A 20,827-nucleotide genomic window follows, 5' to 3' on the forward strand; every position below is an offset into this window, starting at 1 on the left:
GGCAGAGGTGGTGGTGGTATGTGTGGTGTGGTGGAGGGTTAAGTATTTCTAGTTGCTAAACAGGCTTTGATCTAACACTGGGAGACAGGAAAAAAGGACACTGTAATGGCTAGCTTGATGATCTACAGTCAGCACAAGGTGCTGCCTTTGAGTCCTGAACGTCAGAGCAACAGAGGCTTAGAAAGCTACCGTGCATTCACTCCCTGTGTGAAGAGAACATCTCACATTGCTCTCAGGTGGCCTCCATTGGGCTAAATTAGGAGCAATGTTGATTTTCCTTTCTAACGTCCTTTTTCTGTTTACCTAAGTCATGAAGGGGCACCTGACTGGTCACATTCTACCTGAAGGAAAGCATAAAATCCCTGATTGCCAGGACCCAGCTGTTCTCTCCAAGATACAGTTCTAGAATGAGTTACATCCATCCCTCCTGGACCAACAAGAGGGCAACCATGACACTGAGCCTTGGCATGAGGTGGAAAATGGGATGGAGAAATGAGGGGATTTGAGAGAACCTCTGCAAAAAGAGAGAGCAAAGGCTCTACAAAAGTTCAAACTCTTGCTGTAGGACAGAATATAAGAGTAATGGCATGCATGATAGATTTCATGGAATGTTTCATATGTAGTCATCATGGTTACACTAATTACAATGTACAGCCTAAGCAGATAGTAGAGTGCAATGACTAACTTTAACCATTTCACCAGGCCTTAACAGACCTCTGAAACCTAGTTTGTAACAAGCTACTGCTACACTTTAATGCCTTATACTTTACATAGTAGTGTAAGAACTGATGCAAGCCACAGGCCCTTCATATAAGGAATATCAGGATCACCATTCTGCTCTTAGGAATTTCATAATTATAACATTTAACTTCTTAAAACCTTTTGAAATGTGCATATTTAACTTTCTGAAATACTACTTATGTCAAAAAAGAGCAAAAATCCTATGACCAATCTGAGGGATAAAAAGTTAAACATTCCCTCTGTATTTTAATGATCTAGAAAGATTAAATATGCCAAATGTGATCTAACTAATGGTTTCTAAACTGACAGTACAATACTGAACTCTTGCTTCAATCCAATACTGTGTTAGCCCTCTTTACTCTTCCTGCTGCTATGATTTACTGTGCCAATCTCTCATCAAATGAAAAGCTAACTTATGTGATCAGAAATATGACATGCACATCTTTTTACATGGCTCACACTCAGTACAAATGAGTTGGGGGCCGCGTCCTGCATCTCCCCCCTCCCTCCAGTGCTTGCGCTGCCATACAGCTGATTAGCTGATTAGCGCAAGCCTGGGAGGGAGGGGTGAGGAGGAGGAATGCAGTGTGCTTGGGGAAGAGGCGGGTCCAGGGTGGGGATTTGGGCAGAGATTTGGGGAGGGATCCAATGGGGCAGTGAGGGGGCGGGGCAAGGGCGGGAATTTGGGGAGGGATCCAATGGGGAAGGGAGGGGGCAGAGTCGGGGGGGGGGGCATGAGCCCCCTCCGCCTGTGCGCTGGAGGGCAAAATATCAGGACAATTCACGTCCTGACTGAACATCGGTCGGGACACGGGACAAACCAGTAAATATCGGGACAGTCCCGATAAAATCTGGATGTCTGGTCACCCTATGCTCAAATGCATGCATGTAATTTTAAGGTCAAGTTTGGTCACCTTCAATGAAATCTCTGGTACTTTATCAGTCCAATGTGCAATACCCTCACAAGTGTTACCAACTTTCATTATTTTATCATGAATCTCATGATATTTGGCATTTTTCTTCAAGCCTCCAATCTTAAAGTCAGCTGATTTTGTGATTTTATAAAGTACGTTTCTAGCCCTCATGGTTGTAGATAGAACACAAAAATGTGTATCAAGTGTATCCTAAAGGCTCAAAAACCAAAAGGCAAAAAAACCAAAAACCCTCAAAATGTTTAGGCCAGTGTCATGGTTATTTTTGGGCCTCGCTCATGATTTCTGAGTGCTTGGGACTGGCAATATTGCATATTCTGAGACCATGAATGCCAGGTTCTAGTCTGGAGAGCATTAAAATGGTTATGTTATGACGTAATTTGCAGTGTGAACATTAACCATCCCTTTTAAGAGCAACCACTGCAGTCCCTCAAGGGAGAAGATATTCCAGTTTCCCTGCGTCACTAATGTTTGCTTCCCTGAAAGGAATCCATTTTCAAACCTGGGTGGCAATCCAAACCAGAAGTTATTTTTTGTTCCACATTTTGCACCAGAACTCAAAGATTGAAGGAGAAACATGACAGATCTTATAGTAACTGTCTCACCCACGTCAGTCCTCCAGCTACAACTACATAGAGCCAAGAACACATTTAGAATACACTGCTGTAAAGATTATAAAAAGAGCAAATGTGCCAAATGGCCTCACTTACTTACATGTGCATCAGCCAGCAAAACTACTATTGTTCACATTATTCTGGTTTCAGCTGAAGAATGGGTACTCATCTTTTGCAATCACCTCACTAACACAGCATCAAAAAGTCAGGTTTTTTTGAAATGTGCTAGCTTCAGTTTGCAATACTAATGCAATCAATTAAAATTATTAGGTAAGCAAGCAAGAAAGAGGAACTCTAGACCCTTTGCCAAGTTTCAGAATGCCTGATGCCATGATGAAATTAATAAAAGACTGGAAAAATATGTATTCCCGTTCATTTTAAATATACTACTCAAGTTCACTAAAGAAAGAAGAAAAGGGTATTTGTCCAGAATGATCACACATCTTTCTTTGCCAGTGTGTGAGGTTTTCGAAACCCATTGAATCTGGTTCTGATTTCAGTACAACATTAATGTTTGCTCTGCTAGAAAAGGCTGTAAACTACTGCAACCTAATATAACATTGCCAATATGAATACTAATAAAAAAGTTAGGTTTCATGTTTCTTTCTCATGCAGCCATGCACAGCGCAGAAAATTATGTTACTGTCTGTTCCAATAAAGGGATATTCATTGGTTGCCATGATACCTATTAATCCAAAGCAAAACTCAGAGTATTAAATCATGGGTAAAATTGTGATTTTTCTTTTAGTTTGATCTTTCACTGCCAAAAAAGAACACAGATTCCCTAACACTGAGCTCCTTATGTCACGTTAAGCATATTTACAAAAAAGAAAAAGAAGCCACCTCTCTACATGAAGTGTATTCCTCTCCACAGGCAGTAGATAAAGCACATCTGCACTCAAGAGCCTGCTGCTGGCAGGCATTAACTGACTTAATTTTTACCAACCACAGCTGAGGATGAGAAGGAGAACAAAGGTCCTTTGTGGAGTGTTTCAACCCCGTTATTCAGAAACACTAGCCACAGCAATTTAACTGAATCTCCATCCCTCCTTGACTTCTCCATGTATATCTGCCATATACAACATTCAATTCCCATCTTTGCCCGCTCAGCAGGGGAAAAGGTCCATCCCTCTCATCCCGCAATTGGAATTACTGATAATGTCCATTGAAATGTTGTCTTAGAGTTGAATTTACACTATGCTATCAACTAGAAAGTTAGACATACATGTCTACATTTTCTCTTTGGTAATACTTGTGCAGCCCTTCTGAAGCCCATGGGTTTCACGAGTCTAGCGGAAAGCAATATTTGACCCAAAAAGTATAGAAAAGAAAAGAATTGGTGCTGGGATTGTTCATGATCATACTCTATAAATACCTTCCAGGTAAGAGGGAAAATTTAAGGAAAGAAATTATTCCTAATCTCAGATAATAATAGGAAAGGAAGCAATACAATGAAACTAAGGAAGAAAATGTTCATGCTAGAGATGAGGGTGCTGATAGGAGTCTGAAGCCATATTTTCTTTTGATACAGATTCATTTCAGTTTGAATAGCTCACATTTGATGATAACAAGGCCGGCAGATACAAATTAATCTGACAAAAAGTAATGCCACGCCCTTGCCAGCCTCAGGCTGGATTGTCAGTAAGTGAATGGTTTTCATAAAACACGTGTACCAGCACCGCAGTTAAACCAAAGTTAGACTGTCCAGCTACCAACGTTATAATGTCCAGCTACCTCCTCCTTTAACTCTGGTCTCTCTGATCACTCAGTGCCATCTTCTCTTAGTCCTACAGAAGCTGAGAAATTTCAAATGATAGTCATAGTCACTCCCATCATTCCCCAGATGGGAGGGATGTGGAATATATATGTCAAATATGGAATTTGGGAACAAAATTTCCATCCAGAAAGCAACTGGCACAAAAACATGATAAAAGCTCTTGCTAAGAGCGACTAGCTAAAGCTCCACAAAGGAAAGAATGAAATGTAACCTTCTTTGACTAAAAACAGAACAGGTATTTGTGAATAAATAAAGGATAATTAAATACATATATGGGGCCCAATCCTGTTCCCACTGAAGGCTATGGCTGGATCCTGCAAGGTGCCAAGCCCTCTGTCCCCAGTCAGGATTGAACCCTTTGAGAGTTTGGCCATTGATTTCATTTGGGAGCAAGACCAGGCTCACTGCATGTTGTCTAAATGTGGTTTAGCCAGCAGAGATGGGAAAAGAGGCTGATACTCAGATTCTATCTGTCTGTCTATCTATGCTGATATTTATACAGCCTTCACCACATTCAGAGGTCCTTTTCATTTGGCCCTAGACTCTAAACTTCTATCCAAATATCAGCTTGTTTCCCTATGAGACCATTTCCCTGAAAGTCAAATAGATGACTCAAGTAATATAGTAGAGGGAAAGCCCATGTTCTGTTGCTAGGGCAAGACAGTTCCAATGAACAAGGTACATGTTCAACAGCTGACTATTACTCAGGTGGTATTTGGCTGGCCAAATAGCACTCATGTTCCTACTATCTGGTATGCTTATCCCCATTAGCTCACAGAGTTCAGTAACTTTCCAGATAGTGTTCCATGCTCCAGGCTACATATTCCAGTGTTCTGTTTGCTTTTTTTACCAGAATTATAACTTAAACTGATGATATCAAGGTTCCGTCTGCTGTTATTCTAGGGCCGTGTTATCAGAATAATAAATATATCACAAATAATACATGCCAACAAAAACACTCTCCCCTTCGCTATAAAGATGCAAAAAGGAAGTTTTATTTTACACGAAAGTGCCCTTTCACTCGTATTTGTTCCCTTTTATACGATAACATTGTTCATCTTTTCAATAGCTCAGTCACTGTAGAATAATTTAAAGCCACTACTCTTCTAGTCTTCCCATTGGAACATCTAATATAAACTAGAACTACTTTGACCTGTTCTGATATTGATTACAATGCAGCTGGCTCCCAAACTGTAGCTGAAAAAGTATGGAAGATACTTGTTGCACAAGAAACATGATTAGAACCACATTTTCTTAACAGGAAAAAAAATGTGTTAGACTTCAAAAAATCCACAGCACTGGTATATATCCTCTTCTTTTCTCAAATATAAGTACATACTGCCCATGCATAATTGGATAGGTATGAAATGAATATCAATCTTAAAGATAGAAGACTTAACATTTGATATAATTTGATGGGAGAGGGTAATTGCATCTGTTAGCTAAGTCCCCCTAATTCAGTGTGTGTGTGTGTATTTCTTTTACACCAAGGCAGCTTCACAGTTCTTTGTTCTAAGATTAAAAATGAACGTCAGCAGCTCAGCATTCATGAGCAAATTTACATTAATATTTTGTGTGTGCAAAGAACAAAAATGTATCTTTATAAGGAAACAGATTTTCGTTTCAGTTTTCTAAGGGGTTATTATTAACAGACAGCCAATGTTAGGAGGTTTAGAGAATTGGTTTGGTTCAGATAAACAGCCAAAAGTGTTGATAGTTATCTGATGCTTGTCCATACTTATCCAAACTGTAGTAGTTGAGCTGAAAAAACAAATTGTTCTGGAAATTATATTTCCAAGTTTAGGTCAGATTAAACAGAGAGCATTAGCTCTTTTGTGATATTTCTGCATGAAGCCCCAGCTTAAACCAAGACATGTACATAGAAGTGTAATATAAACTGTAGGGGAGACGGGGGAGAACAAGAAGCCATACATGTTCAGACATCCAAAGTGGTTCAGGTATGGTTTCAATTTTTGGTGACGATTTTAGTTAGTTCTTATTTCATCCAACCATGGTCACCATCTCTAGTCATTATAAATGTTAAATAGAAAAAGGCTCCTTAGAATGCTGCAACTTCCCTTAGAACTGCCCATCTACCTCTGAATTAGCTTGCTTTTTCAAGCTAAGCCCTTGCTACTACAGCACCACCAGATGAATATTGGTACAGACACACTAGGCCCATTATAGGAATTTGCCGCACGCTGCAGCACTCACTAAATCCTGAATGCCCTCTGGGGAAGGAAGAATTCCTGCCCTTTGCAAAAGGACATTTTAAATCTGCCTTTTTGTTTGTAAAAGCTTCTTTGAAACTTGTAGGAGGCTATCATTTATCATCTGGTAGTTCAAACCCTAAGAGTCCATTCCTATTCTCCTCTATAAACTTCAGTTTAAGTTTTCATTAGATGAGGGGTTCTCAAACTTCATTGCACTGCGACCCCCTTCTTACAATAAAAATTATTACACGACCCCAGGAGGGGGGACCGAAGCCTGAGCCCACCCGAGCCCCACTGACCTGGGCGGGGTGCAAAGCTGAAGCCCAAAGGCTTCAGCCCCAGGCAGGGGCCTGTAACCTGAGTCCCAACACGGAGGGCTGAAATCCTCAGGCTTTGGCCTTGGGTGGTGAGGCTCGGGCTTCGGCTTCAGCCCTGGGCCCCAGCAAGTTCAAGCCAGCGCTGGCGACCCCATTAAAATGGGGTCACGACCCACTTTGGGGTCATGACCAACAGTTTGAGAACCGCTGCATTAAATTATTCTTATTTATATGTAGCCAAATTTTCATAAGAGGACAAATAATTGTCTCGCTCGATTTTGGTGCACCCACTATGAGACACCTAGGGTTTCATTTTCAGAGGTGCTGTGGACCCACAATCAGAGATGGCAGTTCCTCAGTCTGAAAATCAGGGCCTAAGAATCTCTAGTTGGGAACTCCAAACCAAGACATGACTACGAACACTTCTGAAAATGTTGATCTCATTAAGCATCGTCAGTTTGCTTGGCACTGTATAAACATAAAAGATGAGATGGTCCCTGCCCCCACGGGTTTATAATCTAAATCAGACATGGAAAGTCAGTTCAGACAATAAAGCACCAGCTGAAAGTCCAATCCCAAAGAAAGTGTGGGTTTTATAGATGTTAAAGGGAAAAAGTGACAAGTTTGGTAGGCTTTGTGATGGGAAAAAGATAGAGGAGTCGAATATGAGGCTGTGGCTGTGAGTCTGGGTGATCGTGTTACTGTTGTTAATAGTGACACATATGGCAGAGTTTGGGATGAAAGAGAAGAAATCCAGTTTCCTTCTTGTTGAATTTAAGATGGTGGGGGGACATGGAGGTGAAGATGGCAGGCAGATAGTTGAAGATGTGAAACTGGACCGAAGGGCCGAGGTAATTAGGAGATGTTACAGAAGCCACAAGCTCACCAGTAAGTTTGCCCAGGGAGAGAACATAGAAGATGTGAATAGAGCTGAGAACAGAAACTGTCTGAGCACTGATCAATAGCAGGAGCGGCTGCTGAAAGAGCAGTCGGAAAGGGATGAGACAAACTCCGAGAGTACAGAGTCATGACAAGTAGCTGTTCTGTTCAGAAAATGTTAATGTTATTGCAAAAGGCCATCAGTTAAATGCAACAGTCTGTGATACAGGGTTGGAGGAGAAAGTGTCATATTAACCTCCAATAGAGTCACTTACACAAAAGCATGGTTGGACCCTGCAAACATATGCCAATAGACTGTTTTCTTTTAACATGCTCATGCTGATAGTCCAGCAGCTGTAGCAGCAGCCTAACAAAATGGAGGGACAGTTTACAATAATAATGTATTGTTTCAAAATAAGAGGAAAGGTTTCATGATTTCTGGGTTAGTAAAAACCCAGAAAGTTTTCATACTCTAAGGTTTTTCTTAGAGAGAGAAAAGCTATATAAATCTGTTCCTACATTAGTTTCAGACTGATAGTAGGTTCCTAGCTGGGATGTTTCCCATTAAATCTTAATTGCTAATAATTTTTCCTCTCTCCGTGCCAGATAACTAACGTATGAATGAAGGCAGCTGAGAAAACTGATCATTTGGAAGTAGATGCTAACTGGTGGTAAAGCAAAAGCAATGGCAGGAAGCAAAATCTCTACCAGACCCCCACACACATTCCCCAGAGATGAAGTAACAGTCAAACTGCCTGAGCTGTAGCTGGGAGAGTGAATATTTTGCTCAGAATCTAAAACAAAGGAGAATGGGCAGCTATTTTTTTTTTAAATCAAGACACAATTCTTAAACACACTAACAGCTGTTTTGCTCAGGAACAGTAAACGAGCAGTTACAGGCATTATTCTACTATGGGATCTACATTTATGTCAAGTACAGCAGCACATATAGCTACAGAGATGACTGCTATGGACTTTTGATATTTATCTCATTAAAAATACAGCACACATACAACAAACCCCAACTGAAAACCATCTAGCTGGGCACACAGATGACCCATGTGGATACAAGTTCTAATTACTATTCCCCTCATTCCTCCACCCCTGCCTCTTCCCACTGTTCGCTACATGCACTCTTGGGTCTTTTCTATTGCCCGTGAGCTCTACAGGGCCCTACTCTGTGTTGCATAGAACTTAGCACAATGGAGCCCCAACCCTGACTGGGGTCTCCAAACACAACTGTAACAGAAATAATAAAACCACAATAATGGGACTATGCATATGAATCTGCTCCACTGAAAGTGAGTAAAGGTGTCAGAATCGGGCCTTTAATGAGGCCTCTGCTTATACCAAACTAATTACTGAAAACAAACACAGAACTAAAACTTGGCAAGAAGAGTTATTGCACTTTTCCTTTTTTAATGCTCTTTGATTAAAATATTTCACTTAAACTAAAACTTTGCACACGGGGGGCAGCTGTAGACACAGTCAGACTATTTCCTTCCTTGCATAAGGGGACCACCCGTGGTCGCACAGTACAGTCTGTATCTCACACATTGTCTGGGATCTGCTTCTCCACTGGCTGTAACTGCCCCTGCCTGTTTGGAGGTCTCGAAGCAGCTGAATCTCACTACTTCCTGCTACTCTTGTGCCAGCCACTCCAAACCAGCCCAGCCAAAGGCAGTGCTTTTTGCTAGGGTCTTGCTTCAGTGCTAGCAGTAAGAAGGTCGGTTAGCAAGCAAGATCCCCACCTAAATGTGGAGGAACATTTAAAGAATATTGAATGACTGATTTCAGGATCCTACACTCTCACACTTAGTAATAGACATGCTAGGTGGTGTATCACCAGTGCACACTGAGTCAGCAGGGATATTTAATTTCTAAAACAGAACTGCATTTCAATGGGGCAGGGATTAGCAGTAAAAGGATTAGTAACGAGTGTAGCGTTAGCATATAGCATTTCACCTTGAGGTTGCTGGTTCAACTACAGCTCAGGTCAGTGATAACAAAGTTGCTACCTTCTGAATACTTGTAGGCGACCTCTGAAATGGGCATGGTGGTTTTAGCACTGTCCAAAGGGTCAGGCAGACATACACATCACAGAAACCCTGCACACTAACCAGGGCTTTTGGTAATGCTCAAAGGTTGGGAGCAGTCGAGGAATGAAGGGCTTGGAGATTGACTTTGCTCCCCAGAAGGTGGCTACTCTGGAACAGACTTCTCTGGCAGGACAGTGAGAGGAGGCTTGAACTTCCACTGCCATGCTGCATCTGTTCTGTGATTAAATAGAGGACTTCATTCTCCAGGATGTCACTCCAGCACCTGGTACCCTTTTACCTGTGACAAGCACTCCTGTTCCTGTTGTGTTTGCTTGGGACAAAAAAAAACCCTGCACAGTCAGTTAAATGTCAATGAGACTTCCGTTCCTATGTCACTTCAGAAAATAATATTCCTAACTACCCTCTGCAGTCCTGCCATATCAGTGATTACAAAACCACTGGTGTTGCCTAGAGACATTGCTTTCTGCCTGGCTCATCCTCCCCAGCTAGAAAAAGGCCAGTGAACCAAGCTGTAAATAAAGAAGGATGGAGGAGACAGCAGGGATTCTGGCAATGAAAAAAACAAAATGTGTCTTGTTTTTGTAATGTGTGTTTACAATTAAGGCTTGACAGGATTAATCTGCATAACGCACACACTGCTGTATTACCTGTGGAAGCATTCATTGAGATATAATTAGCTGAGAACCCCTCAGAGGCAATGTTGTGATTTGTTACAAAGTACAGCATCATTATGTTGCCACTGCTGGTGAGTGATGGTGGAATTGATCTTCCACAATACCTATAAAAAGTCAAAAGAGATACCATGTATTGAGTACCTATATCAATATTATATAGTATCTAGATTAATAGAAAAGTATTCAATGTTCTCCAGAAGCCTGTAGCTGGGTCATTTTCTGTTGACTTTAGAGGGAGATAGATTGGTCCCCATTGGATTAGTCTTCCAAAAAGACTAGCTAATATGATGAAATAATCTCCATTATAACCCCATATTCACTTGCTCCTTATTTTCCAACTACTGGAAGGATGGCATTTTTCATCTTCTGGCCTCAGCCCAAATTTGTATTTGAAATTTTGAACCAAACCAGTTTAGTTGTTCTTGAGTTATGGGAATATAAAAATATGTTACCTTTTGTAAGAAAATAAAAATCTGTAGTGCAATCATTTTATTCACTGATATAAACACACATGAGGAGGCATTGTAAATTGATCAATAAATAATATAAAACTATAAAGTCTAAGATTTAGCCCATGTTATAGCCTAACTTTTTGTTTCTTCAGGTACCCAATTTTCACCTATTCTGCTTCTGCTACTTGGTATTAAAAATTATTTCCTTCCCTGCATCCCAAAGGAAGAAATAATATTAAGAGTGGATTTAAACCTGTTGCCATGACCTTAAAAGACTTACATGAAATTCTATTGCTAGGCAATGGCAGATGTGAAAATCTGCACATGAGATTGCCATCCCTTACAGAAAAGTTAATTTCTCACTCAATAGTATCAAATTCAGTTCACATCCCTTCGCTCAATAAAAGACTTAGGAAAAATACTACCCCTCATAAACCTGCCTTTACTACGTTAAATGGAATAATTGTTGCTGTTGGCCTGAATAATACAAATCTTTAGCTGCTTTCAGTAAAATGAACCTATGTTGAACATCTTGATACCAAAGGAACAGATCCACTGAGGAGCAAAAAGAAGACAGTGACAGCAGCTGTGTAGGTAGGTAGATTAAATAGATTAGATAGGCATATTCACCTTCCAAGCCTTGTCATAGTACCATTGTCATATACTTCAAGATAGTCTCTGGTGCAATTGTAATCAAACTCCAAGTTAAATGATGTGAACGTCAGGCGGATAAGGTGCCTGGGCTGCACTGAGATAGTCCATGCACATTTAACACCATGTGGGTAGATGATTGGATGACCAGGACTTGTAATGGTTCCTTCTGGCCCAGTGAGAGTCTCCCCACATGCTAGAAAGATTAAAACAACAATGTGTTAACTAAAATAATATTTCCAGAAGATGATACTTATAAAATCAGTTAATCGTTTCTGAAAATTAAAAACATGATTATTTTTCTTTCATCATCTCTTTCAGAATTTTTGAAAGGATTCTACATTGTTTCTTTCACAAATGAGGTCTCCTGCTTTGTTGTCATACAACTTGACATCCCACTGATTTCAATATGTGGTTTTCCTTTGCTCATCCATTTGAATTGGTGGTACACGAGGACATAGAGGACCAATAGCCAGACGGTGAAAGATCTCAACTCTTACCTCTATCTAATGGCCGGTATTCAGCCATGAATCCAAGATTTGTAGCAGAGGAAGCTCTGAATTTGACATAGAGATAATTCCATGTGGACTGCACTGCTGAAGGTATATCTGTGCCACAGTATTTCGCCAAAAGAGGAGAATCTGTGCTGCTGCCATCCCTGACCTGAAAGACAATGTATTCAAAACAGCCCATGAAAACTTGTTTCTATTACTGCTAAGTAGTTATAAAATGTAGATGAATTGACTCAACACACACAAACAGTACAAAATAGTCTTGGAAACAAGTAGAAAGAGCTAAAAGGTTAAAAGCCACCATGGAGAAGACAGTGGATCATCCACCTCATTAAACTATTCAGCAGGTCAGATCCTATCCAACATTAATGTAAATTTGTGGCACCAGCACAGTGGCCTTAAAGCTGCTGTGAAGGGGCAGCTGAGAATTCTTCTGGCATAAAGGAATCAGATGGAGTAAAACTGGCATTCCAGCTGCCTGGAGCTCTTCATCAGTAGGTAGCACATGGGATACAAGGAGTGGAGAATTAGGCCTTATCTATCCAGATATAGTTATGCATCAATGATAGCTCCTATTATAGAAAATATAGATGGAGAAAGGTCATGTTATCAAAGGAGCATTCAAAAGAAGAAGGTTGGCTCACCTAGTGAGTCAGAAAAGATTTCATTTGTGCAATGAAATAGGTGTTTATGTACCTAGCTACCTATTCACCCACATGTTTGCTTATTGACAGACATAGGTACATGACGGAGGCGTGCATATGTTATTTGTTTGTAATTCACAATAAGTATGTACTAATATTCTTTACCTCCACATAATCTGAATCACAGGTAGTGATATTTCGAATGCCAAAATCGATAAAATTAAGAATCACTGCATTGCCTTCTGGCTGAAAGATGATCCACTCACAGGTCTTCTGATGAGGGAAAGCCCTGGGATAGTATGGGGAACGAATAACACCCTCTCCAGACAATACACCCCCACAGGCTGCAATGAAAAATTAAGAGTTAGCAGCTGGAAGGAAGGTTTACAAGGAATGTACATTGGGATGTAGATTAAATGTCATTTTGGGGGAGGAAGAAAATAACCATTGAAAACACACATTTCCATCTACTATAGATATTTCAGATAGGTTTAGGAGCGGGCTGTTTGTTTAAAAAGTCGATATTATGTGACTAAACCTAAACCTGCATAACTGAATGTGGAACAGCAGTGAAATCATGTCCATGAAAATGCCAAGTGAAAATACACATTTGTCTCCTTCCCCAAATTTGACTGTATTTGGTTTCACAGACTTGTGCAGAAGGGATGAGGGAAGGGGATAGCACACAACAGGAGACGAGTGGAGGATGTCTCATCCGTTGGTGGTGAGTCTGGGAAAAGGAGTGTTGAAAGTGGACAAATTTACAGGTCAGAAGTAAGGTTATTCATTATCTGCCGTATTTGGTGCTTGTGCTAGTGATGAGGGATCTACTGTTGCAGAGAAAAATATACAGCATGTATTTTAAGTTATGTTAAGGGTGCCCAGTGTATATGGATAGCCATCCTTTTAAGCATTTCTAGAAATCTAAATCAATAAATGTACTGATAGATGTCTCGACTTTTCATTTCCTTGCTTTTAAAGTTTTGTCTTAGGAATATTATGGGTAGATCAATCTTAACTGATATATGGCATAGTGTTTTTGTGTCAACGATGCAGAACAAGTGAAGAACAGGGGGTAGAGATCTCAGAATAGGGTGATATCATATGTAAAAAATGTGCAGCAAAACCTAAGTACAATGTGGGGAGTTAAGATGGGAATTAAGTCATATACAAATGCTATAAGGTCCCCAGTCTAGAGGTCAGTTCAGTTTTCAAGCCACCAGTTCTCTTACCAACTTCATAAATTGCTCTGAAGCTAGCCCTTTGCACAGAAACATCTGACTTAAATTTGATCCACAGGCTGTTGCTAGAGGAAGTGATTGGAGAATGAAATGTGCTATCACAGAATTTGTTGATGATAGAAGACATTTCAGAGTCACCATCTCGAACCTAATCAGCAAAAATAAAATAAAATAAGTAAGTAATAAAACTGTAACTCGATACTTTTATGCATCCATAAAACCAGCATCAATTTTAAACCCCTAAATAGCATGTCATTTGTTTTGTCATTAAGCTTCAGTAATAAAAAAGTGCTGCTAAGTGTTGTTACAATAATGTAAACAAAAGGGAAGCTCTCACAGCCATATGATCATGTAAGGTCTCCCAGAATAAGGAGTGCCAGGTCAGTATTTGCTTAGGAGACTTCCGAAGCAAATGAAAATACTGTTGATCCAATAGATGGGAGGCTTGTCTGTGAACCAAAGCCTCAACCTGAGGCTAATCTGTAGGCTGCCCAAAGGGCCATCTTTGGAGAGGTAAAAGCAATGTCCTGACTGTTAATGGTTATTAAATATTTACATGGCATGAAATTCCTGCCTAAAATAGAGGATTTTTTTATTTTATTCCAAGTGAAATGTCTCCCCTATTTAAAATCGCAAATACATTTCGTGCTCTGTACATGGAGTTTCTATTGACTTCAGTGGGAGTTCTCCACAAGGATTGCCATATGACCACCCAGGCAGAGGCATAACTAATGTGGGGTGCAGTTCTACGTTCCAGTGTCAGTAATAACGGTTACACTGGTGCCATCTCATTATTTTATCTGAAAAGTTCAAGGTGTTAGAATTAAAGTGATGGTACACCACGGTGCACCAGGGAATCACTGTCTGCTTTTAACCCCTGCATTGCCACTAGGCTTGAATCTCATTAATCAACTCACTAATCAAGGGAGAAATTTACTCCATCGATTGCCTCATGAATTGGCAGCAGATTTGAAGACAAAGATTCTGGTGAAAACAAAAGACCATTTTCTCAGCAGCACCAGTTCTGTACCTGGAGCAGCTGGGGTTGCTCTAAGTTGCACCTAGTTGCAACAGCCAAGACGCCATTGCAACCACTGGGGGTGAGGAGGTCTGGAGAAGGGATTATGTTACTTGAAATTGTTTGATATGAAAAGATGTTATAGAAAAATGCTAAGTGAAATTGTATGAGGAGGTATGTGTGGGATCAAGACCAAAAGTAACATATGCTGCTTGGTGCACAGAGATTGGACTCCTGGATGGAAGCTCAACCCAGACTGCTCGTTTGGAATTTTGGGAAAATTTGAAGGGTTGTCCATTGTCTACTGAGGAAAGAGGGAGCAGGATCACAGAGGGAGTCGGGGAGCTAGACTGTGATCAGGAAGGGAAGTGCTGTTGGGCTGTTATAAGATGAGGCTGTCCCTAGTGGAGTAAGAAGTAGACGAGTTACTGAAAGCAATTGTTTGGTATATGTCATGTTTAATCTGGCTAAATAAAAGTGTAGTGGATTTTCAAACCCAGAAGTTGTAGGCATAGTCAGTTGGTGGGTTTGAAGAGATCTACAGAGCCCTCTAATAGTTAAGAAAAGCAGCCAAGATCACCCAGTATTTACAGGCAAGTGTCCTGGGAGGAAGGTTAGAGGGGTAAAAGGGCTGTAGTAGTGACTCAGAGACAATAGTGTTGAACAGGTCATGATACCAGGGCCCAGCAGTACTCGAGCCATCCTCAATTTCCCCCCTTCACGTACATACACCATGGGTTGGGAGGAGAACGGGGGATGGCATAGAGCCCTATGCTGGCTCTATATATGGCGAGGTGAAAGCAGATGGCTGCACTGCTGCTGAGCTTTGGTGATCTCCAGCTGCCTGAATGGCTTTCTGCTCCCTGGCACTCGTTGTGACCTTCCTGAGAGTTCAGTGTAAGCCAGTGGAGCTACTCTGGATTTACACTGGTGACACACAGATTAGAATTTGGGCCAGAATGTTTAGAAGGTGAGTTGAGAACATTTTCAGAACCATAATTCAGGTTAATTGATACTTCTCCGTTACTGGTTTTTCCCAACAGCGCTGAAAGCATTGATTGGTATATAAAGACAGATGAGAATTCAGTCAAGCAGAACAAAGATAACCGGGCACCGTAGCCAATTGATTTGATCTCACAAGGAGCTGGCATTGCTAACAAGTTATCTCTGACTTTGCTGTGCTACAACACATTCTTCCTTAACTGAGAAACATATTGTGTCTAGTTTCTCTCTAAAATACTGGAGTTCCAGGGATTCAGGCTCCTGCTTCCTTAATCAGAGACTAAACATCCCCCTAGCAGAAATGATGAGCTGTGTCTGTGTCTATAGCAATTGCACAGATTTCCTGTTATCAGAGCACATGAGTCTCTGGGTCTTTTCAAAGTGATAAAACAGTTGTCAAAAAACTGATTTTAAAGTAAGAATTAAAAGTCCAAAGCCAGCTCCCTAGTTTAACCTTTACTATAAACGCCTATGAGAGAATATTTTAGAGCCCACAAAACTATTTTTGGGGGGATGGGTTTGTGGGGGGGACCAGAACTTGACAAAACCACACAGCTTTGATCACACTGGTTATTCCAGGGTCATAAAACTCCATCCCTGTTCCTCCGTTCTGGACTGAATGGATCTGAGTGGGGGTGTGGGAGGAAATGGGGTGAAAAGGACAGAAAAAGTATGATAAAGCTAAACTGCCTGAGATTGCTCAGCAAACAACAAGGTAAATGCCTTGATAAATCAACACAATCTGATTGTGCCCAACAAAAATTGTTTTGTTTCTCTGTCTTCTGTGAGTTTAGCTGCTGTTCTGCCAGCAATTAGACAAGAGAAGTAGCAGGCCAGACAAACAAAAGCTGTCTGTTCTCATTACGCAGACTTCCCTCTAATTTTAGAAATTAATTATACTTCATTCCAACCAAAGCCTCTGAATTAAAGCAGAAGGAAAGGGGGAAATGTTAACAGGGAATCTTTTATGGCTAACACTGTAGAAATAGATCCACTATACTAAGCTCACTGGAACCTGTTCCCAGTTTGTATATCAAGCAAGAGATGAGCCCACTGAATTCTAAGCAGTGCCTTCTTGGCCTTGGTATTATTTATGCTTATCTTGTATTGGGTACACATTAACCCAAGGCTCAAACCCCATCCTGATTATGTAGAGTGACTGAGGGTCAGCCTAATCCTAGCTGGGTTCTCATATTCACTCACCTTTGGCTCATGCTGATTGCATATCCCCTGCTTCTTAGCCTTTGTGGCTTTTGAACCCTAATAAAAAGAGATATCTACTCTCTCGTATCTGAGGAAGAAATTTTGCTTTACAGTTTTATGCACACAGATAATCAACATTTCAAAACCACAAAATAATAAAAGTCACCTCAATATAATTCCAAGAACAGCCGCTGTGGCTTTCCAGCTCCATGTGAGTGAAGTTGAGGTAGATTTTTTCATTTGGTGGTTGTCGGATAATGTAGATACATTGCCTGTTGTTAATGTATGGGTTAGGCCAGTAAGGGGACATGATAACGCCCCCACTGTTTGTGTAGTTTCCTCCACAATTGGGATCCGCTGTGTTAAATACAAATAAATTGATCATTTGAGACCTCAGATGGGTCATATATCTGAATGCTGGCTGCAAGTCAAACAGCAGATTATTGGGTTAGAGTCCACCCTGATCCTGCCTGTCTCTATTTCCAGGCTACTTCTAGACACAGTAATTTTGGAAATGCCATATTCATAAGGTAAGTGCACAGTTGTACTTACAAGGTGATGTAGTGTAGACAATGTGGAAGCCTCTGTCGGTGACTGAGCCATCAGAATGAAAGTGAATCCATGCATATGGGCCAGAGGTTTGAAGTGGGGGAGGAGAATTGGTGCTACAGTATTTACCAAGGATGGAGTCTTGTGGAAGGAGGCCATCTCGAATCTAAACAAAAGTATTAATCCTCATCATAGGGTTGTTGGATATAAGCCAACTGTGGGCAATTTCAATATTCCTAAAGTTATTTTAGCATAGGACCTCATAGGAGGTCTCGTGGACCTCATAGGAGGTCTCGTTAGTGATTGAAGGTTACCAGATGGCGGGAAAGCTGGTAAATCACAGCATGGCCTTGCTGTTTTCACACATTCAAAACTCCCATTTAAGTCACCAATCCTGCATTTCCACTGGATGTTGAAAGACTATGGGACCCAGCCCCTAATAAATAACTCCAGTGTTGACATGAATGACACAGGGATCATTCATTGAATGGATGGAAGGGGAGGGAAAGTTTATGAGATCCACCTTGCAAAGTTTTCCTAGAATCATCCTCTCTGGTGGCAGTGGTTTAGGGAGTCACAAAAAATTATGGAGGCTACACTCTCTCCCAACTCTACAGATCTTAAGGATATACAAGGAAGTGAACCTCCTTTCATGAGGAGACAGGAATTTAGCAGAGAAGATCCAGCAGCAGGTAATACAGATCTTAGCTGCATTACTTCCTGTCCTGCTGCTGGGGCCATGAAGGGACATGGTGCCCCTCACTCTGCCTGTACTGTAAGATGATAGCCCAGCCCTTTGGTTATTGTTGTGAATACATTTAAATATAGCTAAAGAAGACAATCAGAATAAGAAAAATGTGTTTGATTAGTATCATTATGGAAAAGATACACATCCAGAAGTAGGTTCCAAACAGTGCCGTGTTGGTAAGTAACCACGATCATGTGACTGGTTTGATCAATCAAAATTAAGGATTTTAAGGTCTATGTTATCATTCAGAAGAACTGCTTCTATTGGATACTTAATCTGGAAAAATAACCTCTTTTACTAATGTAAAATAGAGCTTTTATACCATCACACATTTTCTAGATAGCCTCAATAAAACACTGTAATGGGGGCAGTTAAATCTCTTTCTTTATTCCTTCACTGAATGTCTGATGCCATTTGTGATTATAATTGATTCCAGTAACATACAACAGTTTGCATACACTACAGCTATTTTCACAGAAGGGAAGGTTTCTAGACACAGCTGGAAGGAATCCTTCTTGGTGTAGTGATTTATATACTTATACTACTTGAAGGTTTCAAAAAGCCATATTTACTGGCCTTTTAAGATGTGTCCCAATATTTCAGAAATGACTCAGCATTTTTTTCTAATGGTAAATAGAGCTGGGTGAAAAAATTTGATAAATAGTTTATTTGCTGAAAAATGCAGTTTCCAATCAACCTAAACTGTTTGCCAATTCAGGTTGAATTCAGTGAATAGTTTCAGCTGAAAAAAGTTTGGAAAAAATTCTGGAAAAAAATTGATTTTTTTTGACATTTTCAAAACTAATGTTTCAACTTTTCCTTTGAAAACAACATTCCATTTAGAATTTTAACTAGATTTAAGTATAAAAAACACAAAAGGATAAAAAATCCTGAAAATTAAACAAAAAATTTCATTCCACTCTAAACAATTTGTTTTGTTTTTAGTTTCAGCAAAGAAAAAAACCCCAAAAATTGTCATTCTGGGTCAACACAAAACAAACATTTTTTGATTTTTCAGTTTGGCCACTGAACTCTAGTGGTACCAGCTCTAGTGGTAAATGCTCCTTGAAACCCTTCCCTTTTCACGTTTCTGTAACTATGATATAGTAGAAAACTGCATCTGAGACGTGGCCTAAATCTCACATGTCAAGCCATGTACTGTGGTACAATATTTATTTCTCTCACACTTTTTGTTTATACAATTAATTCCCTGCGGGTGTATGTCTGACCAGAATTCTAGAGACTGGGCTTTTTGAGGCTAAATAAGTTTCCCACCAGTGATTCATGGTAAAATCCTGGCTCTATTGAAGTCAGTAACAAAACTTTTACTGGTTTCCTCTACTGGTTTCAATGGGGCAGGATTTCACTCTTGTTGTGTATGTGTCTGTGTGGTTAATGAGTAGTGAGTGACTATTTCAGCTTGTGATTTATCCTGCCAGCATTATTTTTCTGTCTGAAACAAAAAGGGTGTAATATTTTGTTTTGCAATAACATTGCCAGAATGATGAAATTTTACCTCCAGATAGTCATAGCTGCAATTATCATGATGCCCTAGACGCAGTGTGCCAAAGGCAAATGTGATGAGAAGGCCTGGATTGGTTGAGATGGTCCAGTAACAATCTCTGTCCAGAGGATAGTTCCCAGGGTATCCCGGCGAGTTTATTGAGCCATAAGTATTTGTTAGTTCACTACCACATTCTAAACAAGGGGAAAAAACCCACAGAATTACTTTACTCTTTCATCCAACTTAGTTAGAATGTATGTAACCGCCAAAGCTAAATCATCCCTTAATGATGGAGTTCATGGACCGTTTTAGGCTATCAGATGTATCAAATCAACCCATTTTTTTTCCTTCTCAAGATTTACATTTAAGGAAATCCATGAACAATAAAAATAGAACTCCAAATATTTTCTAAAGGTACGTGTCTACACTGAAAACATTACAGTGGTGCAGCTGTAGCTCTGCTGCAGCTGTAGCACTTCATTGTAGACACTACTTATGCCAATGGGAGGGGTTCTCCCGTTGGTATAGGTAATTCACCTCCCTGAGAAGCAGTAGCTTGGTCAATGGAATAATGCTTCATCAACCTAGCACCATCTACACCAGGGTTTAGGTTGGCATAGCAACATGTCTGGGGTGTGTGGATTTTTCACACCCCTAAGTGACATAGCTATGCTGGTGTATGTCCCCAGTGTAGACCAGCCTGTAGATGCATAGCTCTAATTTTTTTAAAAATGGGTAACTCAGTAACTTAGTGAAAATATCTTTAGAGATGGAACAAGCAAACACACAGGCCTCTTTGCCGCCGAAGAGCTGGACGTGCCGCCCCTTTCCCTTGGCCGCCCCAGGCACCTGCTTGCTGCGTTGGTGCCTGGAGCCGGCCCTGGTGACAGAGACAAAAAACTTACTTGCCCAGTGGATAAATGATAATAAAAAATCCCAAAGTCCCCAGGAACATATAACCTAGGATCCTAATAAACTTTGGAGAATCCCTCATAGGAAGAGCAAAACAACCGTAAAAACTAAAGCAAAATCCTAGTAAATATTGTCCCAGCCAGTAGTTAGTTAGAATTTGATTCAGAGCATCTACAGATAGCTC

General features: G+C 40.5%; 1 protein-coding gene across 1 annotated transcript in view; it reads right to left on the reverse strand.

Moving 5' to 3' along the window:
- CUBN (cubilin) overlaps positions 1-20,827 on the reverse strand; it is a 208,766-nt gene that overhangs the window by 156,837 nt on the left and 31,102 nt on the right. Inside the window, exons 15-22 of the mRNA XM_065398849.1 lie at positions 19,744-19,925; positions 17,483-17,645; positions 17,097-17,287; positions 13,699-13,855; positions 12,632-12,810; positions 11,811-11,973; positions 11,290-11,506; positions 10,181-10,311 (exon numbers count right to left, since the gene is read on the reverse strand). Of these exons, the coding sequence (XP_065254921.1) occupies positions 10,181-10,311; positions 11,290-11,506; positions 11,811-11,973; positions 12,632-12,810; positions 13,699-13,855; positions 17,097-17,287; positions 17,483-17,645; positions 19,744-19,925 (1,383 nt within the window). The remainder of the gene's footprint in view (positions 1-10,180; positions 10,312-11,289; positions 11,507-11,810; positions 11,974-12,631; positions 12,811-13,698; positions 13,856-17,096; positions 17,288-17,482; positions 17,646-19,743; positions 19,926-20,827) is intronic.

This window comes from Emys orbicularis, chromosome 2, assembly GCF_028017835.1.
Source record: "Emys orbicularis isolate rEmyOrb1 chromosome 2, rEmyOrb1.hap1, whole genome shotgun sequence".
In the NCBI taxonomy this organism is placed as follows: domain Eukaryota; kingdom Metazoa; phylum Chordata; order Testudines; family Emydidae; genus Emys; species Emys orbicularis.